The sequence below is a fragment of the Delphinus delphis genome, chromosome X (assembly GCF_949987515.2).
Source record: "Delphinus delphis chromosome X, mDelDel1.2, whole genome shotgun sequence".
Lineage (NCBI taxonomy): Eukaryota > Metazoa > Chordata > Mammalia > Artiodactyla > Delphinidae > Delphinus > Delphinus delphis.
In genome coordinates, this window is record NC_082704.1 from 41,784,786 (window position 1) to 41,811,581 (window position 26,796).

The window sequence follows — 26,796 nt, forward strand, 5'->3', positions numbered from 1 at the left end:
ACACAATTTAACTCCAGGTGATTTTGTTGATTCCAAGTGTTACTGTCTCCTGGACTCTGGGTCACATTCTCCTCTCCCTCCCACCCACAAAGAAGATTTCTAAGTAGGGTGATTTTTTTAAATAAAAATTTATTAAAGAATTAATGACAAAACATAATAATAAGCATAAATAGTAAAACAACAAACATAGAATTACCAAGAACTCAATACCTATATAACACTATATACATTCTTACTGTTAAACATGGTCTTATCCAGTGTGAACAGCAATTTATGCTTTACTTATTTTTGCTTGTCAAAAAATGAAGGATTTTCTTCTTTGCTTAATGAATAAATCTTTTGTTACTTTACCTAGGCTCTCCATTTGGGAAAGAAAATCTTGGAAGTATGCTAATCATAATTGAAATTGTATTATAATTGAAAGTCAGTTATGTTGTCATTAGCTTGCATTGTTCTGTTGGAAATAATTGTGAAAACTTGAACTCCATCTTAGGATGATTATTTAGTCAACAAGGATTCTTTATTGCCATTTTTATCAAGGGGTTTTATTAATGTCTAGTCTTAAAAAAAGATAATTTAAAATTTTGACAACACATTTTTTGGCTCATATATACCCATTCATTAAGGAATCATTCACCTAATGACATCAGCAAAATGCCTTTTCTTTCTCCTATTGAAATGCTTTTTATTTATTCCATTCACCTGGCTCTGGGATGTCAGTAGTCACAGTGAAACAGTAGAACGAAAGAAGATCGGGGCCCTTAAAAGAGGAAAAATAATCCACATTTCTTTGTGCCCAAAGACAATTCAAATCACTGGATTTACAAGAATGTTTTTACTGAATCAACATTATAGCACCTATTTCTCTACCATTAAGTGAGCAAAAATGAATAAATGATTGTTTCTAATTATCCAGAAACCTACATGACTTGAAAGATTAGTAAAACCAATCTTTTCAGTCACTAGTTTGAACAAAATAAAGGTAGGTCATGAACTCATGGTAGCTAATTGTGTTTCATTTATTAACTGGACATCAGGAAAAAATACTAATGGATGTTTCCATGGGACTAGATTGGGATACCCCTGCTGTTACCAATTTCCCGGATTTCAGCTAATTTAAATTTAATAAGGCTTTAGGAACATGCACAATGGAACCTTGATGATATGGTTCCTACTAGACAACTGTTGACCAAATTATAATTTGATCTTCAGTGAGTTTGATTTGGAATCTTAGTGTTCTTGAAACTTATAATGAGTTCCTAAGGAGAAAGGCTGTACTCTTGGTCTTAATGTCTAAATATATTGACACTTCAAGATATGACTGCTGCTAAAATCAACATATCAAGGCCTAGAATGTTCATGGAAGTAGGCAGAAAAGGTAATGATAATAAATCCTACACATAATCAACATCTAAGCCTGAACTGGGGATGAGCAAGATACCTAGAAAGCTCCTCAGCTGTTTTGAGCAAGTTTTTCTTCCTAGGTTGTAATATCAAGTATCTTATTCAGCAAATTTTTGTTGCAGTAAATGTTTACATATCAGAGTAGAAAATCCCTCAATTTTAATGTCTCTCATAAAGTTGATTATCTTTGCATTCTTTTGCTTCACGGGTAAGCAATATGCTATTACATTCTCTAAGCCTATGGCAGGCTTTTAATTCACTTGACCATAATCCTAACCCAGAGGCTAGGACTCTGTGAACATAAATAGGCTCAGGAGTAGTTCCAGTGGAACTTTACTAATTATTAAGGCACCTCTTAACCTCTTGAGGTTGGCCTGATGGAGAGAAATCATGTTTCTCCTTAATGCCACTATGAGAGAGAATACTAGGCTGGAAGAGCAATAGGTTAGAGCCAGTGGCACTGATTATGTTCACACCTGTTTGAAAGGAAGCAGGCAGGGGCAGGCCTAAAGGGCAATCTCACAGCTTATGCTCTACATTTGGTCCTCTTAAAATAAATGAGAAAAATGTAAAAGTTTTAGAGTTTCTATGTTTTAGTTTCCCAGAATAAATTTGGTCACTGGGTAGGGCTGTAGGTTAGTAATTATTTAGAAGGCAGGATGAAATGTATTTTGTTTGTTTGATTTCTGTTCAGTGTTTATTTCACCTTGAACATGTGAAAAATTAGTGGCTTTCTTAACTTTTAAGGTTGACTACCCAGACTTAAGAGTTTTAAAACAGACAAGAAAATGTCAACAGTCTCTTGTGTTGTTGACACACTCAAACCAGTGATCATACATCATCTTTGTCTTAACTCTGAACTATGCATGTGAATAGACTTGGTACTGACCAAAAAATACATTTTGATATTTGGATTTTTCTAAACTAAATACACTGCTCTCCTAGGTAGGCTCTTTGCATTGTTGGCCTTCTGACCATTTTACAGCTCTAAGCACATGCTATTGTCTCCCAGTAGACTCAGAATTTCTAGCAAGCTCTCAAAGGGCAAATATTATTCCTGTTGGAAGCAAACTAAGCAGAACTAAGTTCCAGAAAACACTGTTTCTGAGAAATTCTCAAATATCATCAAGAAGAATAAATGGTTAACTTAAAAGGAAAAACAGAGCTATGGCAACATAATATTAAAGTACAATACTGCAGTAAGGGTAGAAAACACATGTAAGGTTTCACCCTTGGTGTTCAGCCTTTTAAAAGCAAAAAGGTCATGTATATCAATTTGCAGTATACTAAAATTGTGTTCAAAGTTTATTTCAAGTCACAGAAAACATACAAACTAAGTCAACAGAATGAACTGATTTTGTTCTGAGAGAAGGTGATGGGAGTCCTCCACCTGGCACCAATTTGAGTCATTCAAGGGTTAGGATGCAGAATTCTTCTTTTTGCAACATTTCAACAAAGTTATGGAATTAATTTCCAGATTTGTTGCCAGGTAGTTTTGAAAACCTGTAAGGAAAAGTTGGGAGAAAGCCATCAGAAGTGGAGACAAAGTTCTCTTCCCCAAACACCAGGAAAAAAAAAGTAAAGGTGGGGGAGGGAGGCTACACATATGAGCAAATCACCAGGGAAAGATCCCTAAGGTATCTGCCTCTTGCTTCCCCAAAGTAATCATCCCTTACAGCGGAGTTTCTCAACCTCAACACTACTGACGTTTAGGGCCAGAGAACTCCTTGTTATTGGGGGAAGTCCTGTGCATTACAGGATGTTTAGCAGTATCTCCGGTCTCCACCCACTGAAAGCCAGTAGCACACCATACCCCCTAAAGCTGTGATAACCAAAAATGTCTCCAGACACTTCCAAATGTCGTGTAGGGGGCAAAACTGCCTCTGGTTGAGAACCACTGACCTGATGGTAGTGGTACATAAGCCTGTCAGTGACAGCAGAGCTGGATCACAATGAGCAAGGTATAGGATGGAGGGAGAGCCAACATCTCGGCTACAGTATGCACAAATACCAGCAAATACACATTAAAAGCTTCCCTGCATAGAACTACATACACAGAACTACGTGTGCGTACACACACACACACACACACATTAATGCAGGTTTAGTAAAAATGGTAAAAGGTGAATAAGGTCTGTAGTCTAGTTAACGGTAAGGTACCAAAGTCAATTTCTTCCTTTTGCACTATAAACCAAAAAGGTATGTGTACAACAGCTTCCCAAGATGTTATCATTGCAGGAAGCTAGGGGAAGGGTACACGAGGCTCTTTGTAGTACTTTCCCAACTTCTTGTGAATTTTTAATTATTTCAAAATAAAAGTTAAAACAAAAAACCTTGCCCTGTGGTTTATGTGCAAGGCTTTAAAATGAGATATCTTACAAGCAAGAATACACAATGAAAGTACTTTCAGAAACATTTTTACCTCTACTATCCCAAAACATAATTTCCTCACATTGTAGGGAATGCCTTCTCTGGCATAAATAAATTAGAAAAAGTAAAAGAGAGGAATAATTTTTTTAATATATCTATTCCTCTGAATATAACAGGTCTATACTTTTATAGATCTATAATAGTCTATACTTTTACTGAAGAAAATAGAATGCCTTGGGTATCTGGACTAAAAGTGCTGGTCATACTGAAAGTCTACTCCATCCATCTACGACAGCTTCCCATTAAAGTTCAGTCATTTAAAGTCTAGATATAGATATAATGCACATTTCCAGTTTGGATGTTTTAACAACATTACAAATATGGATTAAAATACAATATATTTAGTAAAGACTGCTAGTTAGTGTAAATGAGTTCACTGTCATATGATAATACACGGATGGGAATTATAATAAAGATGGAATAAAAAGCAGAAATTCAAAATGTGATATTCCAACTGATATTGGGACAATGTACATTTTAAACTGTTCTTAGAAAGCAGAATTGTTTATGAAATACAAGATGTTGGGGAAAATTTTTTTAAAAAGAAACGCCAATACATGTAATCAAGTTAGGTCACATGACTATGTTCCTTTTTACCTGACTGATGAGCAAGAAAAATAAGGGCAGCAGTGTACAGCAACCTCTAAAATGTACAGGGACTGATGGCGATGGTGGACATTCACTACCTTAAATTATGTGCTGTAATAGTTTAACCTCAAAGTATTCAATGTAAAATAAATACTGGAAACTGAATGCTTATACGTTTTATTGAAATGGTTTGTATTTTCTTCATTTTGATGGGGAAATATTTTATTTTATTTATGTTATTTTATTTTGGAATAAAATAACAACTGATTCTGGAGGAATATATGATCAAACCATATCAAATTATATTATATCTAGGGAATGAGATTGAGAGGGCAGAGATTTTACCCTGAACTTTCTACATTTCTGTATTTGATTAATTTGGTTAAATTGATCATATGTCACTTTTGTCATTAGGAAAGAAAGGTTAAATTAGATTACAATCCATTCAATAACTGAACAAATGCCTACAGCCTTCCCCTGTCATGATAGGGACTGAGCTACTGAAGGGTGAAGGGTTTAGCCAAGAGGAGTGCAGGTCTTGGAGCGTCTTGTTGGTTAAGCTTGAAAGTATATATCCCAAATGCACGAGGAGCTTGTCTGACTCAGGCAGGGTAAGACTGCTCACCTTTTAAGGCGCTCCAGTAGATTTCTGTATTTGTTCCTTTAAGATCAGGATACTCTGCCTCTGCTCAGGAGGCAGCATGGCGATCTGGTCTGCAGTTAGTTGAAGAACCTGCATGATCAAAGCAGCCTGTGCAGAGGAAAAAAAGGTAGTGAGTTTTAATGACGGCAGCTAAAAAAACACCACCAGCTTCTGTCCAAAAAGGAAGAACAGAGAAAGGATAGTTCACACACAAAAAACAGCAGGCCAAAAAAAAAAAAATCAAACCAAACCAGAGAAAAAACCAAAACCAGCTGGTGAGAAAAGGCACAATGAAAAACACAAGTACAATGCCTAAGATCAGAAGACTCAAAACAGACACCTTAATGAACCCCAAATTCTTACAGACTAAGGTGACACCTGTGAGCCCTGGGAAGTCTACAATTTTTAATCCTGCTTTAAAAGTTTCTCCTGGGACTTCCCTGGTGGTGCAGTGGTTAAGAATCCGCCTGCCAATGTAGGGACCATGGGTTCGAGCCCTGGTCCAGGAAGATCCCACATACTGCAGAGCAACTAAGCCCATGTGCCACAACTACTGAGCCTGTGCTCTAGAGCCCGCGAGCCACAACTACTGAGCCTGCGTGCCACAACTACTGAAGCCCACGCGCCTAGAGCCCGTGCTCCGCAACAAGAGAAGCCACTGCTATGAGAAGCCTGCGCACCACAACAAAGAGTAGCCCTTGCTCGTGCAACTAGAGAAAGCTCGCACATGGCAACGAAGTCCCAATGCAGCCAAAAATAAAATAAATTAAAAAAAAAAGTTTCTCCTTTTCACAAGTTTTAGCCTTTCTATCAGATATGAACTCCCTACAATGGTCAAATATAGAAACAGAAAGATATGCTCATGGGGAATCTGCTATTGTTTTTAGGGATAAGGCAAAAAAGGGAGGAAGAAAGGGATTTGGATTTCCAGGTCAATGAGGCCTGCACACAAAAAATCTACTGGCAGATGAGATGAAATGTAAGATAAGCTGCCATTCACATACATCCATTTAAGAATTTTAGGACCAAGCCCACAGATTCTCAGGTGACAAGATCATAAAGAGTTCTAAGAGTAAAAACATCACTTCCAAAGGGACTCTGAAGACCCAGGACCTCCACATGGTGACTGTGAAAAGAGGACTCCAAAAGACTCGTGCATATGGAGGCAGCTGGACAGCATTACTTACCTTCTCATGGTCCTGCGGAGTGACTTGGTTCTGGCCAGGACTAAAGCCACCAGGCTGGCCTCCACCCTGAATGCTCGCTCCTTGCATGCCCGCTCCCTGCATGACTGGGACCTATGTGCACAGAGAGAGACGAAGAGAGATTTTCGGTACTTCTCATTTAGGTAACCAGAAGCCAGTAATAACAGCAATGTGAAAAAATATCTGATTGTGGCTATGAGTTAAAAAAGCAAATTAATGACTGAATATCATTTCCTACTGTTAGCATCAGCAGAAGACAGGGTTTAGCCAGAGATCAACTAGCAAGTTGACAAATTTCTTACAACAGCTCCAGCATCATCAACAAGTATCACACGGCACAAGTGGATACCATCAAATCAAGCAAAATTCAGCCACATAAGCACAGGGGAAACTGAGGGCATTCTAGAAACTAGCACTCAGTGGAAACAGAAACGAAAGCTGACAGATTCTAGAATAATGTATGCTGGTCCACTGGAGAAGCTACATTCACAGGGATACCACCTACCTCTAGTTCAATCAGACACAGGCCCTATCCCACAAGTAAGGCAGAGATGATCATAATGGCAGAGGCAGAAAGGAGATGGGAAGGCCTCCAGGGAAAGGACTACTATTAGCCCAACATTTGCTTTTTATAACTTTCCTCAGAGAACATGCAGCAGTTGCTTTCTGTTAAATACAGACCAAGAAACACGACTGACCTGAGTTAACAAAGTGCAGTTATATCATGCTTACTGGTACTTAAGATCTTCGATGGTTTCAATGTTTTGGAAGACAACCAGAACCCAAGGAAAAGGCCTCAGAGCACCTAGAATAACTGTTAAAAGGTCCCTATGCTGGATTTATGTTCACACTCAGGCATTTACCCAGAGCTTAGGTGGTACTCTTATTAAATACAAATTGTTAACAAACATGTTACCTGCTTCCCCAGCAGATGAGAAGCAGCAAAGCATGAAAGAAATGTGGATGAACCATTAGGAGCAGATATCATGACAGCAATGTGAAGAGCCAGGTGACAACCTGACAGTGAAGGATACCAGAAACCAAAACAGGAGATGCTATGCTTTCTATTATAGCCTATACAATAATGGGTACGTTTAATGATGACCTTGAGTAATCAAAAATGATCAAAATAATTTTTTGTATCCTGTTTAAGAAGAGAAGGAAGCATAGTATACTTCATAAATGATTTTTCATTAAAATAGTTTAAAAACTTGGTTGAATAATTCTATTATGTGGAACATTCATTTGGATGCATTAACTAATTTCCCAAAGACACCAGAGACATGAAGCATTAGTACAGCTTTGTACAGATTGCTAGAAATTATCACTTTCTGTTCTTTATAAATACTGAATCTGGAGACCAGTCTGAACCTTAATGAGCTGTTACAGACCTGAAAAATCTATGAGAGTAACCTTTTTGAAGCTTCTCTCAATACTAATTTGAGGTACTGTAATGTGATCTAACCATTTAATAATGGCCATTTAAAGTTTCCAGAAGAGCCTGTTCTAGGCTCTCAAGTAATAATACAGCTGACTACATATCCAGGTTTGCTAAGACAGTCCCAGTTTAAGCTTCTGCCCCACAGTAATTACTAACAGCACTCTCAAATGTGTCCCTGTTTGTGGATAGTAAGTTATATAATCACCCTAGTAATAATAAGCCTTTTACCAACAAGTTTCCAACTAGGTGGACTGAAGTTAATTTTAAAATTTGATTTAAAATTATGAGTTAGGGACATATTGTTAGGTTAAAAAACAAGATGCAGAACAGTGAAAGGAGGAAAAAGTAAGAATACATATATATTCATATTTGCAAAAATAAGAATATATATTCTTATTTGCTAGAAAGATACATTATAATAAAAGTGATTATCTATAGGAGATGGGGGTCACAAGGGAGACAGGTACGAGGAGGAAGTGAGGTTCTTACTGTATATCTTTTGTACATGAGTGAATGTATTTTATATATTTATTTATAAGTAAACATAGTAAACAATTTTTTTAAAGTTTGAAGATAAAGTTTTTATTTTCTCTACCTCAGATCTAATTGGCTTTATAGAATCTACTAATGAAAATTATAATAAACATAATATTAGAGTAATAAGTTCGAGTACTAGCAGATAAAGGAGCAAGAAATTATTGATAAATGGTCTTCCAACCATTATTTTCGACATCTTTCTCCAAAGAATTATTGACAGAACTATATAAGGACATCATGTAGTTATTTGTTATTTATCTCCCCACTAGAATATAAGCTCCATGGGGGCAGGACTTCGTTTTGTTCACACTGCTGTATCCCCAGTACCTATAGCTCTGCCTGGTATATAGTAGGTGCTCAATAAATATTTGTTGAACGACTGACTGAAAGCATAAAACCCATTTTTATTATGAGGCTACTGACCATAGAGGGTATGATAAAAATCAAAGCCCACGAACACATTTTTTTAAGTGAAACTTGAAAAACAATAGAAAAGTTTTTTTCTATACATACCAGAAAACAACATATTCATATTTCATATTAGAGAGGAGGGATAGACACACATATACAACGTGCAGATAACAAGACAGAGTAGCATAGCGGAAAAAATAGTGGGTTCTATTCCTTGCTCTGCCACTTTTTAGTTGTGTGAATTTGGATAAGCCACCTGAATTCTTGGGTCTCAGTTTCCAAACCTATAAAATGAGAGAACTGGGTGACTGACATGTTCCATTCCAGCTCTGACAATACAGTTCTCTCTCTTGTGCATACACACACACACAAGAGGGAGTAAGGCACAGAAGCATATGGAAGAGAGAAGAGATAAAGAAGTACATAGAGGAATGAGGAAGTCACACTGAGGAAAAATGAAGGTGGAAGGGCTAGAGTGAAACGAAGGTGTTAGCCGAAAAACAAAACAAAACAAAACAAACTCAGAGGGAAGATACACATGTACTACCTCTCCGCAACCAACTGGAGGGTAAAAAGGATGGAGATAAGAACACATAGACAATCATAGACCACCATTACACATAGCTGGAGAAAGCCAAATAAAGAGAAAGAAGAGATAAGAATTTAGTTGCACAGCTTTTAAGACAAGCATTAGTAAATTGCCTTTCAACTCCACTATTCACTTTAGGCTATGTGATGAAAGTAAATTAAAATAGATTTCTGCAAACCTAAGATCAGCTAAATGACCACTAATAGCTCTTCATATGCTCTAATGCAGTGGTTCTTAGGGTTATACATTAGAATTATTTGGGGGAGATTTTTCAAATTATCCATGCCTAGATTCTACTGATGTGCTCTCTATCCCCTAAAATCAGGGATTCTGCTCTGAATGGAATTTGAAATTGTGGGACAAGGTTACACTTTTGGACTATAATCCTGGTAGTCAGAAAACCACCACCCTAAGGAACAGAGAAACTAAAGGAAGGGAGATTCTAATCTTCCCCAAAAAGCTGAGAAAACAACCCAAATCAGAAAGCAGTAATAATCAGCCTCAATAATCAATTCCTGAATAGATCAAGATTTCACATAGAAGTGACAGTTACATATACCTGTCTGGATCCCTGGGGGCCAACTGTCCCCATGTTAATTGGACTGGGACCCTGGATTCCACTAGGTATAGGGCCTCTAGGGCCTGGGACTGGGCCCCTTGTATCCATGCTTCTGGCCTCCATTCCTCTGACTTCCATTGCACGGGCCTCCATTGCACGGGCCTCCATTGCACGAGCCTCCATTGCACGGGCCTCCATTGCACGGGCTTCCAATCCTCTAGCATCTAATCCTCTTGCCTCCATGGCTCGTGCCTCCATCCCTCGTGCATCTATGCCTCGGGGATCTCTTCCACCTATAAAAAGTTGCAAGAAAACCATTGGGTAGCTACCCACCTTTACAGCAATAATAACCAACAATCAAATAAACGTTCTGTATCCCAGATTGGAGCCTAAGACAGCACGATCATCATGAGCCCACAAATACCAGTCAGCCTTGTGACGTGGTTTCCCCTCACCTCTGCCATCCAATGGTGGACCCCTCTGATCTAGCATGGGTCCTCTTGGCTCTGCCATTAGAGGTCTGGGCTCAGCTAACGGCCCTCCTCGCATCTCATGTGGGGGTGGGCCACGGCTGTCATGGCCAGGGACATGGTGCATGGGCGGACCCTGATGAGGTGGTCCCAGGTAACCTCTAGAGATGGAGAAAAAAATGTTATATTTTAAAACAGAACAAAACAATAAGAAAAAAGTGTCAACCAGAAGATCAGTAAAATTAGATAAAGAGCTGATGCAAACATCAGTCTACAAATACTAAGAGAATAACACAAAACAGGTCAAAGAAAAGCTATCGAGATGTAAATCCATGTATTCTAGAATTTCGTATTTGGTCAGGGCACTCAAATTAAGGAGGAATGAATGGATATCCATTATATATAATGAATACGCAGTAGGGTGCTTAAGAACATGGGTTACTGTATGGGTTCAAATCTAGGCTCTATCATTTATTAGCTGTGTGATCTTGGGTACATTTGCTTAACTTCTCTAAGCCTTAGTTTCTTCATCTGTAACATGGGACTGATATTAGTATCAATCGCACAGGGCTGTTGTGTGGATTTAGTGAGATGATCTCAGTAAAGTACTCAGAGCAGATTGAGAGGCATAATCCCCACTAATACCAATTATTATTATTATTATTGCTATTATTAGTATTACTACTAACAATAAGCAATATAATTTTTTCCTGTTTAGATATGTGTGCTAGAATTTCCAATTTCTGAGGATGGAGTAGCAATGGTTAGTTCAAAATGACACACTCAACTACATAGTTCTGCCCAGGAAGTGCTTCATCTTGGACAGTGGCCATGAATATTTATTTATCTTTTGAAGTAAGCAAACAGGCACAACTGGTATGAAAAGACTTTGTTCTCAAAGCAAGCGGAAATTCTGATTCCTTCAATCTTTTCCTTCTGTGTCAGTGCTTACCTAGGCTCTACCTCTCCAGTTACAGAAAGTAAAGTGCCTCCGCGTGGGTCATTTGGAGCATCTCCCAACAGACCTCGAGGAGTTGGGACGTTGGCAGGCAAGGGCCCACGCTGCATAGCTGCTCTGGGGTCTTGCATCGGCACTGACAGGGAAACAAATGGGGGAGGTACTGCTGTGAAGGACATGTAAGGCAAGAAGAAATGACTCTATATGCCACTGACAGCACAGTTCAGACCCCTTAGAGTGGGTGAAACCTCACCACAACAGACTTCTCTTGCAGCTCAAGAACAGAAGCAGGGTATAGGCAGAATTTGTTCCATGTCAGAGGTATGGATGGAATTATGTAAAGAACAAACTGGGGAGCAACCTGCCAAGGCCTAGCACTGCAACCTGAAGAAACTGAGGCTCCTGGTTTTGCTTATAATCAATCTTAGTTCAAGGACCAGAGTCACAAAAGAGAGGTAGGGCCTTGGCATATGTGAACACTGCCATGGCTCTGCAAGAACCTGCTGTCTCCTTACAGACTGCTATTCCATCCAAGCCTCCTGACACCAGTAGGGAGGGAGTACAGCCTCAGACAGTTGCCCATATCATCCATGTTCTCTGCCCTGTGTGAAGAGGTCAATCTTAGGCTTGTGGCCCCAAAAGGAAAAAAATGAAAAAACAAAAAACCCAAAACACTACCCTTTTGGGTTCCGAATGTGAGGATGACTGCCAAGCAGCCCTTTACCTCTCAACGTCCCACCCTGAACACCACAAGCAAAAGGAAACCCGCAGATACAATGGGTACCTTGGACTCGCTCAATTGATGCAGGCCCGGTGGGTCCCACGGGCGAGTGCTGTAGGGTTCCTAGGTGAGCAGTAAGTTCAAAAGGAGAAAGAACAGACACTTAAAATAGCTTTCACACACACGCAGAGGCACACAGACAGTGGAGATTTACACATATAAGTTAAAGAGCCAAGAGTTCATTAGCTTGCCCTGGGCTACAAAATCTTCCTAAACTATATAAGCTTCTTTGGGATCTGAAACTGTTCTGCTTTGATGAGATTGCTTCCTAAGGTAAAACCTGTGGGCCACTGATTTTATTTGGGCAGGAATAACCAGCCACTTTCAATTTACACCTCTCCTACTGGGATTCCCCTTAAATCTTATGATACTATGAAAAAGAGAAACAAAATATAAAAAGGATGCTTCTGAAACTCCAGTTAGGCAAAGAAGGTAAACATATTTTCATAAGCAAAAAATGAAAGAAATTGCACTGAATCTGGAAGGCAAGATTTATTCTGGAAAAGCCCATTAACAGAAGTGGCACAGTATTATTTTTGTCATAATTTAAAGCACAAAAATTTCTGCTATCAAATGGGGAAATGCAGTGAATGAACTTTAGACAAAGAAAGAGAATATTACTCCTCAAGAAGTACTCTGCCACTGTAAGTTTTTGATAAACAAACATCATGACGTCAGCAAATAAAGACTAATAAGATGACAAGGGTGCCAACACTAAACAAAGGTGGCAGAAGGCAAGAAGAAGTCTCTTCTTAAACATCTCAATGTCTCTTTTCAACATTACAAATGTGTAAAAGAAGCATGGATTGCAGGAAAAGAATGACAAACTGGGTACAAATGAAAGATTCTTGCTTCCTCTGCTGGGTACTAAAGGAAAAGTATAAAAGAAAAGTCTCATTTTGTCTCTTCATGAAGACATCCTTGATATACCTTCAAAACTCAAGTCATTTCCCTTTGTTAACTTTTGACCAGAAAGGTGAAGATAACTGTATCAAGGAAGATGTCTTGTGGAAGTGTGTATTAAACAAAGTTTGATTTACTGATGGCTGGGGGAGAGGTAGAGGTATGACTGAAACTTCTAGTTCCTTCTCACTACTGCAAAAATACTTTGGGGCACATACACGATCTACTGATAGCAGCTGAGGGGGGTGGGGCACAATAGCATAAAAGCATGGTCTGCTCAGACGAGGTGTCTGGACAAAGAGCTTGTTCCATTGTCAATTGCCTGACAAGATTATTAGCTCTGTCACTTTAGCAACCAATATCAGTATACAAACCATAAACAAGGAGTACAGTGCATAGGCCTGTATCTTAGTACTTTGCTTAAAAAAAAAAAGGGTTTTGGGGAATTCCCTAGCAGTCCAGTGGTTAGGACTCAGCACTTTCATTGCCATGGCACAGGTTCAATCCCTGGTTGGGGAACTAAGATCCTGCAAGCCACATGGTGTGGCCAAAAAAAAATCAATTAAAAAAAATTTTTTAATGGGTTTTACTTATAGACCATATGCTAATAAGAAGTAACTTAAGCTTCCCGACACTTGTCCAAAGCAGTTCTTTCTCATCACAAGGACACAATGAATAAGAACAGAAGACACTGGAAGGAAACAGAAGCAGTGTGATTGACAGAAAGAGGATAGATTTCAGAGTCAGGGACTTTGGAATCTTAGCTCTGCCACTTATTAGCTGGAAAAGAAGACGAATGCACCAAGCCCAGGCCACGTTACTCAGATACCAGTATTTACTTACCATGTTCCCTTGAGGAAGTAACTGAGAACTCTGAGCTTCCAGCTCTTCACCTGAAAACTGAGGTGCTGCCACCTAACTCACAAGGTTGTTTATGAAAATTAAAGTGCATGGCCTATAGGATGCGCTCAGTTTTGTTAGTTCCTTCTGTTTTCTCACTCTCTCTCTTCCTGATGTTGGTTTCAACCGAATCACTGCATTTTCTTTTCTTCAAACTCCAGTAACATAGAGAAATAACGTGGACATTTTGGAGCGGCTGCCACTGTGGTATCCAGTGTTACTGCCACAGTATAACATACACTTACCAAGCAGGCTTCACAGAACTTTGACCCCCTCCCAGTTTTCTCTGGGGTTTAAATTTAGTCTTCCACATACCCAGTCACATATTACATGGTCATAATTAAAATTCCTTACTCAGATCTCCATGTAAGTAGAGGCATTAAACTATCAGGGAAAGGCGACATAAATTAAATAGAAACAAAGGATCAATTTGCTTCATCATCAATTCTTGTAGAGCTGGGCTCTGAATCACTAGATAGAAGTCGAGACAGTGCTGCCCAACAGAATTTTCTGCAATGATGGAAGTGTTCTATATCTGCAATATCCAGTATGGTATTCACTAGCCACATGCGGCTACTGAGCACTCAGAATGTGGCTACTGTGAATGAGGAACTGAGTTTTACATTTTACCTAATTTCAATTTAATTAATTTAATATTTGAATAGCGACATGTGGTTAGTGGCTGCCATATCAGATAGTACAGATATAGAACATTTCCATGTCTAGTCCACATTAATCGGACATTAATATTTATTTACCTTGTCCCCGCTCCATGGACACTGGTCCACTTCCTGGCATTCCAACCTGGGCCTGCATTCCTCCTAGAAGATAAAGGGCAGGAAAGAAAAACAAATTGGGACAGTGGGGAAAAAATTTGGACAGTGGCTGAGTTAACAAATTTCCTCTTTCTGCCCCACAAGCAGAAACCTATACAGGAAGATCATAAGTACCACTAAATGCAGTTATACAGAAGATGGAGTTTGTTACTGTACTTTAGCCATTGGTGACAGAAAAGTGAGTTAAAGAAGAATTCGTAATCTCACTGGTTACCAAAACTTTGGCAGGGGGCTTCCCTGGTGGCACAGTGGTTGAGTCCGCCTGCCGATGCAGGGGACGCGAGTTCGTGCCCCGGTCCGGGAAGATCCCACATGCCGCGGAGCGGCTGGGCCCGTGAGCCATGGCCGCTGAGCCTGCGTGTCCAGAGCCTGTGCTCCGCAATGGGAGAGGCCACAACAGTGAGAGGCCCGCGTACCACAAAAAAAAAAAACTTTGGCAGGGAGTTCTGTAATACAGAACAATGGCACTTACCCATGTACCTCCTCCCACAGGAGGCACTACTGTTCCCAGTTTACTTTGTAAATGGGGGGGGTACACTGTTGCAGTTGTGACAAAGATTTGTGGGGGCACGCCTGGCATTTTATGAGAAGCCAACAGGGATACTAGATGTCCTGCAACGTATGAGACAATTCTGCAAAATCAAGGATTACCCTGTCTTGCAAAACTTTCAAACGTCTTGCTAAACATTCACACAAATGAAAACCTTTTTATAGTCATCTAAACTTAAAACTTGTCTGTTTTATTTGTAAACAAAGCGCTTCTTTGTCCAGTTTTTACACACACACACACACACACACACACACACACACACACATTGAATTTTCCAAGAATGCAATTACTGAGTAAATTATGGGTATTGTATCTTGTTTTGTTAAGAACTTTACCAAGAGTTTTCATTTTCACCATTCAGAAAATCACATCATCAATGTCAACAGTCCTTGTGGTATCTGAATTGCCAAAACAACATACCTGGGTCTGTCTTTTACTTTTATAGTATTGGTGCAAGCATCTGACTGCTATTTATTGTTTTCTAGTGTAGCTGTGCTTGAATACTTGCGTATTTATAATATTCTTTTACTATAAATTAATTTCCTTTTACTTCTCCTTTATATTATAGTTAGGGTAACTATACTGATTTTTTGGAAGCCATGTTAAGTATGCTATGTCACCTGTGCATTTCATTTCAGGATAGTAAAGGGTCACTGCAAGATATGTTACAAAAAGGAGCCACTGGGTCTAATAGTGTTGAGAATGACAGGTCTGCTCTAACCAGCAGGGCTATGATTGCTATACAAAGACTAAACATGTACCATAAGTCCTTGTCTGGTCCTTCCCACGTAGCAATAATTCTGTTTTCCTCAAAGGAACAATATATGCTGCGAGTGGGGAGAAAAGACAAGCTGAACTGTTTGCAGTTCATTAATACTCACCTAAAATACCCAAGTACAATACATGTCACATTCTCTTATCCCATTTAACATGCCAGGCACCAAAGAGCCATGAATTAAGAACCTGAGTCTGTGCTAGCCCTACCAATGCTACTAAGTAATTGTCATTTTGAACAACTGATTTGATAAAATTAACATACCCTCAGGCTTCCTCATCTGTAAAGTGAACGAGTTTATTTAAACAGTGTTTTCTCAGAATGTGGTCCCAGACCAGCAGCGTCAGCATCACCAGAGACTTGTCAGAACTGCAAAGCTTAGAGCTCTACCTCAGACCTGCTGAAATGCAAACTCTGGGTGTGGAGACCAGCAATTTGTGTTTTCATAAGCCCTTCAGGTGATGCTAATGCACACTAACATTTGAGGTCTAAATGATTTCAAAGCTCTCTTCTAGCTATAACATTCTATGATTTATTCAGACCACTCATCAAAACAATACAAAAATTTAGGATCTGAGGAAAGCAATGGCAGAAGGCAATATGGGTAATTTATCATACTACACTACCACATAATGGCACTTTTATCTATATGGACTAGCTTCCCAGAAGTAGAATTGGTGGGTCAAAGTGTATATGAATTTTTAATGTGAGACTACTTTCTTAAAAGGCTTAAAAAGTTCACATTTCCACCAGCAATGTATACTACCACTCTCCCCACCAATATTAAGTGTCATCTCTGAAACTTTTGCTAGTAGGACGGGTTTAAGTAAAGTGAAATCTCGTTGTTTAATTCGAAATCCCCTGAATATAAATGAATGTTTATTGCCATTTGGATTTGCTCTTCTATGATGTGCTCTTCTATGAAGTACCTACTCATTTTCTTTGCCTACTTTTCTACTAGTTTGTTCCCTCTTCCCATCAACAGCCAAAGAGCTTCGTACAGGGTATCTCAAAAATTGTAGTGAAGTTTTAAGTTTCAATAACTTCAGAACTATAAATGCTACAAACGCATAAAAAATATCACTTGAAAATTCAATTATTTAAGTTTCTTTTACACTTACTTTCAACTTTTGTATTTATTAATTCCCTCTTCTTGGTACCTTGGGTTTTTTAAAAATTATTTTTCTAATACTTTAGAACTAGCAGCGTTCCTTTATTCTTTAATAAGGCACTTAAGGGTATTCATTTTCGTTTAAGTACTGCTTTCACTATTTCCTGCACTTTTTTGTATGAAGTGTACTACTTTTTGTTGTCTTTTAGATAATTTATAAATATCTTTTTATTTTCTCTTTTAATTCAAGGATTACCAAGAATATGTTCCTTAACTTTACAAGTAAAGGTTCTTTCCAGTCACCTTTAAATTATTTATTTCTAACTTTATTGGCTTATAATCAGAGAATGCAGCCTGTAAAATCTCTACATTTTAAAATTTGTTTTTATTTTATGGCTAAGTACATGGTCATTTTTTTAATGGGGGGAGTATATTTTCCAATCAAAAGATATAAGGCTCCCTCTCTATATTAAATCAAGCTTATTGATTCCATTATTTTATTTCTCAACATCCTTACTTATTTTTTGTCTACAGATTTTTTTGTCAGTGTGGTCTACAAATGACAATGATACACACTGTATGTTAACAGTTCATGATTGTTAACTACAGAAATGGAGAGTAGACACTTTTATAGCAACTTGACATTGCTGTGACATCCAAGTGCATGACATGTACTTGTCTCACTGAACAGGGTATAGACCAGTTTGGGTGTTTTTCAACTCATGCAATGAGCTGCATATGTCATGGGTTGCACACTTGTTATGTGTAGTAGGACCACATTACAACTTGTGATATTTTAAGGTAAGCTAGGTACCTATAGCACAAAAAATGTATAAAACACAGAATCTATTTCTTTCAATAAAAGATAATTTAAGTTTAATGGTAACTCTATAGGATAAGTGAAAATCCCTTCTCCCATTCCCTGTCAACTTAGCTCTTTAGACTGGTTTCTCTATAAACCAGAACAATTTAAGGCCAAATTATTGCCCATTAGTTGTGTTGTAGTCAATCTAACCCAGATTAGATAAATTAACAAGAAGTGAGTTTGTTGTGCAAAAAACTTTAAATACTGATACACATCGTATGTTCATACTGGTGTTTTATATGAGGAATCACCTATTTCACCCATAACTTTTTAAGTTATGATTGTTAAATGACGAAAAGCTACAAGCGCAATATTAATTCCTATATACACAATTTTAGTGAACATATTAGTTTTTAGAATTCTTTTTTCCTTTTGTTGTTTGGTCTAATTATATTTCATGAAATCCAATGTTATGTTTGTTACATATAATAACAAATGCAACCAGGCATTTTGCTTCTGTTTTTTTTCCCGCATGTACTTTTTAACCTAATCTGACAGTCTGGCTTTTGGTGGGAGAATTCAGTCCATTCACATTTAGCAGAATAATGACTATATGAGATTTTATTCCTTCTACCTTAACTCTATGTTTATTATTACTTACTTCACAATGTAATTTTCTTTTCTCTATATTTGCTGGCTTGGTGTAGTTTCCATTCATTCTATTTTTTCCCCTCATTAACTTGGAATTTTACTGTACTTTCCCAATTTACTGTTCTTTCCTCTGCTCTCATAATCAGACATATAGGATGTGTATAAAAGAAATCAACTACTTCTTCCACCTAGGATATATACTGCCTAGCTATACATTAATTTAATATCAAGATCTCGTTGCCACATAATAATTTGGCTACACTATGCCATTTGCTATAACAAAACTCTAGCAAAATACCAAAATGGTGAAAATTCTAAATGAAAACGTACCTCCAGGAGCTAAGGAACCAGGCCCAGGTCCTGTTACAGTGGCTGGTATCTGCCCTGGTGCTGCAACTCCAGCCTGTAGAGAAGCTTGCATCAGAGGAGGTGCGCCATTGACATGCATTCCACTCTGACCAAGAGAAAAACCAGAGTATGTATATGCCCCTGTGAAGACTCAACACACAAAGTCTATGACCTTAAATAACTCTTCAAATTGACACCCCCAAATAGTCTACCAAATACCCTTTTCTGACAGCACGTCTCATGCAGCATTAGATTTATAACACACTTTGAACAGAAGCTGCAATACATGCAATGAGCCTGATTACACAGAACACAATTACGACAGACCGTACTATAAAAGCAGAGGTTGACAAGTCTTATCTGTGTGGTGAGGCCATATATAGCACCTATTTGTTGACTTAGAGACGAGGGCCTGGCAGTAAAAGTTTAAAAAAAAAGTGCCTTGAATGCAAGAAGAAATGAGGACTTAAAAAAAAAAACAAAACAGAACTGCTGGTAGTCTACATTTTTAAGATGAAAAATTTTCTTTGACCAATCTTTTCTCATTGCTGTCCTCAGAAATAGTTCTACTTGGGAGGGGGATGTAAAATTTTTCTAATGCTACATTAAAGCTCCGGAGGAAAAGGGAATGTTATGTTTTCATTTGTGTATTCCCAAAAGAACTGAGCAGCCCCTTGGAATAGAAAAATAAAAACTAAGATATATATAAATATTTAAAAAATTACATATATTCTCAGAGAACACAAACAAAACTCTAGAATAGAAAAGAGGAAACTGTAGAGTGAGGTGGTTTAGAGAAAACAGGTTATGATGTCAGACAGAACCAGATTCAGATCCTGGATTTGCCACTTAGATTGTTATTTTTGGAGCAGTTAACCTCTCTGGACCTTAATTTATTTCCTTTCTATTTCTGAAAAAGTATTTATTGAATCAGAGCAGGGGATAGTAAACTATGACCCATGGGCCAAATCTGGCTCACTGCTTGGTTTCATAAATAGTTTCATTGGAATGCAATCATGCACATTTGTTTATGTACTGTCTGTGGTTCATTTCACACTCCAATGGCAGAGCTGAGTAGTTAAGACAAATTCCACGACCTGCAAAGCCAAAAAATATTTACTATTTGGCCATTTAGAAGATGTTTGCTGACCCTCACCATAACTTTTGTATGAGCCATCCAAATTGTTTACCTCTGCCCATCTAACAGGTGAAAAATGATAGCTTATTGTACTTCATTCACATTTATCTTATTTTGAGGCTGAATACTTTTCATACATTTAATATATATTTGTATTTCCATTCTTATGAACTGTTCATGTCCATTGCATAGTTTTCTACTGGGTTATTGGTAATTTTCTTACTAATTTATAGGAGGTGTTTTTTAATATGAAAAATTTCAGACATATAAGCTGTATAGAGAATAAAATAATCACATAGCTTAAGAAACAAATCACATACATAATTGAAATCTCCTGTATGGTCTTCCCCATTGCATCCTGTATCCCCTTCTTAGACAACCACTTAAGAATTCTTATAGATGTTTTGAAATTTTATGTAAACCATTACATACTAAACACATTCTTTGCAACTCACTCAACATGTTCTTGGGATATGTACAGACACATACATCCTGTATTTTGGAAATACTTCCACATTCACTTATTTTCACTTCTGTATGGCGTTATGTTTTTGAGTTACCTGTGTTGATACCATGTATCCTAGTTCATCCTAACTGCTATATGAAACTACATTTTTGAAAGTCATTCACGGTGACACATGTAGTTTATTTAACTGTTGTAGAGTATTTCATTGGATAAATATACCACATTTTCTCCATTCTTCCACTGCTGTACATTTAGGATGTTTCCAATTTTTCACTATTAAAATGTGGCAATAAACATTCTTGAATATGACTAATGGCCCTTAGGTAATCAGCCTGCTGTCCATCACGTGTGTGGCAAATACTTTTTCCCAATTTGTCATTTGTCTTTGGTGTTTATTTCTTTTTCTCTGTTCAGAAGTTTTTCAGTTTTCAAATATACCAATTTTTCATGGCTTCAGGGTTTTGTGTCACACTTGGAAAATAAGCTTTACTTTTTTCATCAGTGAGAATGGAGATAAGAAGAGTGCCGACCTCATACAACCGCTCTAAGTATTAAATGAGACAATGTATATGGAATAACAAAGTGCCAACCACAGTGCCACACATGCACATATACACAAAATCAGCTTATAAAAAAAGGGCATAAAGGAAGGATCTCTGTTTTACAAACTTGGCACTAAATCTGTATTCATTCAGATGTCATGTACTCTGCAACCCTGTTAACTGCTTTTATGCCTGGAAACTGAAATTATCATCTCTGGCTGCTCACCATTCTTCTTCCAATATATCCTCCTAAAATGAAAATGACATTTTCAAGGCAGTTCAAAAATGTTAAGGGATAAAGTCCTACCAAAGACTGGGCCTGAGGGGCCTGAGGATTCTGCTGGTTCATCGACACATTGGATCCTGAGCCAGGTCCGGCGCTGTGGACTGTCTGAGGGTTGCCTGCAATCAGTGTTGGGATATTTGTCTGGCGATGCAGAATTTTCTAAAAAAATGAAAAGACAAATCTATGAGCTGTCTGTTTCTACCCCACTCAAGGTTTACCCTAGCATTTCCATAAAAGAACCAGAAGCACTCACCAAGGCAATTTCTGGATCCACAATTCTCATCACTACCTGGGCTTGTAGCAAAGCATAAGCCAGTTGAGGGTTCTGAAGCAACATGTTCCGTGCTTCCTGAGGACTATTCTGGACACAGAGCTGTGAACATAAACAGATTCATCATCAGGTTCAAAACTTATTACTCAGAAATTGACAGTGATTTAGAGCTATTCCCATCTGAGAAATGTAATATTCAAGAGGCTTTTAAAGCTATTATCAGTTTTTACATAGCACACAAAATCTTGGTCATGGCAGGCAAGAGAAAGAAGAGGCATTTCAAATACCATAATACCACCATTTAGGAAAAAAGCCACATTTTAACATCTACATTTGATATCTATGGGCCACAAAAACCCTGCCAGATTGTGTAGGTGTGTTTGTGTACAAAAAATGGAAAGCTCTTTGTATGAAATATACAACACACTGTGCACATATGGAATACTGAAGGTGCAAGAAATGTTGGTCAACAGGCACACTTTCTATTTGAGCTCAGGAAATCATTTCCATTAACTCAATGTTAATTTCCATTAACATCAATGACTTCTTGAAGAGTTGATATGCTATGATTTTCCATAACCTAATGCCTCCTCTTACCTTCATTTGTTTCATCAGCTCAAACATCTGCTCTGGTGGAAGACTGGCAACTGCTTTGCTAATGGACTCAGGGGCATCCTCAGGACTGATGGTCTCTCCATAAGGTGACTCAATGACAGGGGCACCAGTGCCAAGGCCTGATTGGGAAGAAAGTACAAAAACATTAAGGAGGCAAATTAAAGAGCTAAATCATTTCAAGTATCTACTTTCCAGGGTTGCTGTAAGGACCTGTTGATAACTTTAAATTTTCTGGAGCTTAGAAATAAGTGACTTGCAGGACTTCCCTGGTGGCGCAGTGGTTAAGAATCCGCCTGCCAATGCAGGAGACACGGGTTCAATCCCTGGTCAGGGAAGATCCCACATGCCACAGAGCAGCTAAGCCCGTGTGCCACAACTACTGAGCCCACGTGCCACAACTACTGAAGCCCATGTGCCCCTGAAGTCTGTGCTCCACAACAAGCCACCACAATGAGAAGCCTGTGCACTGGAACAAAGAGTAGCCCCCGCTCAATGCAACTGGAGAAAGCCCATGCGCAGCAACGAAGACCCAACATGACTAAAAATAAATAAATATTTTTTTTTAAAAAAAGAAAAGAGGGCTTCCCTGGTGGTGCAGTGGTTGGGAGTCCGCCTGCCGATGCAGGGGATGCGGGTTCGTGCCCCAGTCTGGGAAGATCCCACATGCCGCGGAGCGGCTGGGCCCGTGAGCCATGGCCACTGGGAGAGGCCACAGCAGTGAGAGGCCCGCGTGCCGCAAAAAAAAAAAAAAAAAAAAAGAAAAGAAATAAGTGACTTGCAAGTCTTTTATTTCTGTGTAGGAAAGTGACAAAGTGCATTTTCTACTCTCAAAGGAAAGCTGAGACCAGGATTGTATAGATGAACAATGTTAACATAAATTAGGGACTAGGGATATCCATTTCCTTTCACAAGTCATTTCAGGAGCAAAAGTTTCAAATAGAAAAAAAATCTAATTTCAAAATGGAATTTCTGGATCTAGTACCTCATGAAAAAAGCCATGAGAATGCCTCGGTATCCCCATCAGTTACACATCTGGCAACATAACAGGAGTGGCAAACACTAATGACAGACATAGTTAACATAACTAATGGCGTGGTAAACCTGTAATTCATCTTCAACTGGAAATCAACTCCTTGGCAATGGAAGGACTTAAGTCAACTTTACCTTATTTCTCAAAGATACACACTTCCCTAATACAGGTACCTCAGGTGGGTCAGGTAAAGAAGCTGTGTGGCTGACAACCATTTCAGCAGATGCTAAAACATATCATTAAGTGGAAAATCTTCATTGTTACATCTTTACTAACTCATGTTGCACACAGCTTGGGTTTATACTCACTCTTCAGCTCTTCTTTGTTCTTTTCGCTGGCAGCATTGTCCACTCGAAGTGCTCTCCCACTGAATTCGCGCCCATTTAGGTTTCGCATGGCACTAAGTGCTGTCTCCTGGTCTTGGTATTCACAGAAGCCATAACCTTTTGGCTTTCCTGTCTCCCTATCATATACCAACCTGGAGAGCAGAACCAAGTGTCAGGCACAAGTGTTACATACACACAGGGTTCCCACTAACATTGCCATGTTCTAATTTGATCTACCATAAGACAAATAACCTTATCGCTCTGTCTCACTGAAATACTTTTTACACATCTTTTTAAGTGAAAAAAAATGTATCTTTTAGTAAAAATGAATGTGAATTGTATGATATGTGAATTACATCTCAATAAAGCTGTTACAAACAAACAAGAAGAATGCATGTGAAAACTCACCAGTAAAAGGCTTGCCATTATTACTAAGGGCCAAATTTGTGGTGATTTTAAAGAAACTTCCACCAAGTGGTAAAAGGGGATCTCACCTGAAACTAACAACAGGTCCAACCTCAGAAAAGATGTCCTTTAATTGCTCTTCAGTAGCCTCATATGGAATGTTCCCCACTAAGGAAGAAAATAGATAACATATCAAAACTCTGAGTTTGTAACCTAGATCTTTAGTGAGAAAGTATCTACATATATCACTGAAAATGTAACAACTTAGCACAGGGAGATCAGCTAGGTGGTTTGTGACCACCTAGAGGGGTGGGATAGGGAGGATGGGAGGGAGGGAGACGTAAGTGGGAAGAGATATGGGAACATATGTACATGTATAACTGATTCACTTTGTTATAAAGCAGAAACTAACACGCCATTGTAAAGCAATTATACTCCAATAAAGATGTTAAAAAAAAAAAAGAAAATGTAACAACTGGTTCAAATACAGTGTTCCTCCAATCCTGGTTCCACCGTATTCCTTAGACAAGATTTCAATCCTGTCTGCTGACTTTATTTACAAGAGAAATAAACCAGTTAGACTAAACACAAAAGGTGTAGGCACTCCTAAGTATCAGTTCTCAGACTTAACTGATATGTGTTAGATTTTCCTTAACTATGATGAAAATAAATACTTAGGCATTAGTATTTACCTGAAGGTGTTTAAGTCTTATCAATAACTACTAAAAATGTCAATATTATAATTTTTAAAGCCGGCTCATATGTCCGTATTTCTACATATACACGCACTCAAAGGAGAATGACCATGAATGTACTGGAGGATGTTTAAAAATTGTTGTAAATCAACTATAGTTCCGTAAAAATATATATATATATATATTCTGCACTGTTTTGTCATGTTCCTTCCAAAAGATGCTTTAAAATCACCACACATACTTTAAAATAAACAACTTATTTTGGCTGAAAAGATTACTCAGAATAGACTCCACCCTCTTTAAAATTTCTTCGATGAGGTCTTAGTCTTTCATTCATTCATTTATTTACAATCCACCTTAAGACGCCGGGTAGTCGCTACCACTAACGACGAACTAAAATGTAACGGGGAAAAAGCAGAGGATGAAAGCCCTTATGAGAGGGCGGGAAGTGGACACAAGGATCTATACCCTCAGCACACAACCTGTATTCTGGGACTGGGGGTGAGAAGTAGTACGGGACAGTTGCCATGAGCCCTCGCTTCTGGATAATAATTGAAGCTCATGAAAAGAGAAACGCATATAAGCTGAACGCTGGTGTAACTTCCTCAGCCACATCGTGAAAAGGCTGCGAAACCTCGGGGGAAGGGGAGCATCACTTTGCCCACGAGTCCACCAGGCTGGCCGCCTGGGATAGGCAGGTCGAACTGCAAGCCCCGCGGCGATGTGTGAGGTGCAGGGGGGCATTCCTCGCCGATCCCTGTCTTTTTCTGTCCCTCCCCGATGCTTGGCTCCACCGAATTCCTCTCACCAAACACCGAACGTAGAGAACGATCCACCGCAGGGTCTCTCACAGTCAAACCCGCCATCGCTCTCTTCCAACGGCTTCCGGTGTGCCAGAGCACACTTCCGTACGGCGCGTGAGCCCAGCGCCGAACACGCTTCCGTACGGCGCGTGAGCCGGAAACTCCTGGGCCCGAGGGACGCAGGGTCCCTCCCCCGGCGTTATTCCGTCAGCAGCCGGCAAGCGTTACATCCACGAGAGTGCTACTCCCCAGCTTCCCCGGCCCTGGGCTCCCGCCTGAGAATAACTTGGTTCTGAGCTGGAGCTCGGCTGATTTGAAGGCTTTTAGTATGTAGAATTCCTTATTACTCATTTTTTTCTTAGGCTAAGGCAAGTAATTGTCGACCACAATAATGAGGCGGCGGCGGCTTTACCATGGTAACAGGGAAGTCCTATGGTAAACAACCGTGGCATTTTCATTTTAGTTCCGCCCTGTTACGGGAGGGAAACGCTTGGCCACGCCCCAGCGGCGTGCGTTTTATTCTTTTGCAAAAGCTGTGAACCTTCAGGGCGACATGAGGAAAGACAGTCGCGGCAGCCTAGAGGATGAGGGGCGCTCAACGTCAAGGCGGCCACATAGCTGAGGAGATGGGGAGGTAAACGCGGAAGACACCCCTACCTGCTCTCGTGCAGCCTCTGGGCTCCAAGTGTTTCGTGGTGGTGAGGGGGCGGGGCGGCGGAGGACGTTGGCAGGCAGGGTATCTGAAAACTTCGGAACGGAAAATATCTTTGACTGGTTGTACATCGGGAGCAGCTAAGATGATTTTAACTTGGGTTGCTTTGGCTCCAGAGGCTGCATGTTTAAGTGCTGTATCTACTGCCTACCAGTATAACTCAGAATTTTTAATGGCGTAAGTTTTTTTTTTTAAACCGTTTTTGGAAAAGAACTTAGAGCATAGGGCCTGGTGATGGTGGATCACTGTCTCATAATAATGAACCACCGAAGAATAGGTTGAGGCGCTTAGCCAGGGCTTGTTCTGCCATCAACCATTTGTGGAGAATGGATTGTTGGTTCTATCACTTCATCAACCACCCCTACTGGTTATAGAAGAAGACATGTGTACAAGGGCTATTTCCTAAGCTTTTGGTTTTTTATATTTGTGTTTCAGTTATAGACCATGTGCCTGTGACCCCATGCCTCATTGCTGTTGTCCATGAGGGTCTTTTCCCTTCATTGCTACGCTCCCAGAGTGACACATTTCTTTTGCCTCCAGGTTGTAGCAAAATGAAGACAGAAGGTGTTGTCTGATGCTGTTGTAGGTATTATGACTGAACCTCAGTTAACA

At 39.2% G+C, this 26,796-nt stretch overlaps 1 protein-coding gene across 2 annotated transcripts; it reads right to left on the reverse strand.

Moving 5' to 3' along the window:
- Positions 1–25,564, reverse strand: CSTF2 (cleavage stimulation factor subunit 2). 2 transcript variants are annotated; one of them, XM_060002875.1, is made up of 15 exons: positions 25,478–25,564; positions 24,064–24,142; positions 23,552–23,721; positions 22,196–22,332; positions 21,581–21,700; positions 21,349–21,486; positions 18,878–19,001; positions 14,578–14,640; positions 12,020–12,079; positions 11,230–11,371; positions 10,263–10,438; positions 9,808–10,100; positions 6,253–6,363; positions 5,048–5,173; positions 1–2,907 (listed from the first exon to the last, which is right to left on the reverse strand). In XM_060002875.1, exons 1-14 carry the CDS (start codon positions 25,533–25,535, stop codon positions 5,051–5,053), a joined length of 1,794 nt encoding a protein of 597 aa, XP_059858858.1. In that variant the 5' UTR covers positions 25,536–25,564; the 3' UTR covers positions 1–2,907; positions 5,048–5,050. The 2 variants fall into 2 exon arrangements, with proteins under 2 accessions (XP_059858858.1, XP_059858859.1); XM_060002876.1 differs by lacking the exon at positions 12,020–12,079 and having other exon boundaries at positions 2–2,907.
- Positions 25,565–26,796: the final 1,232 nt, after the last annotated feature.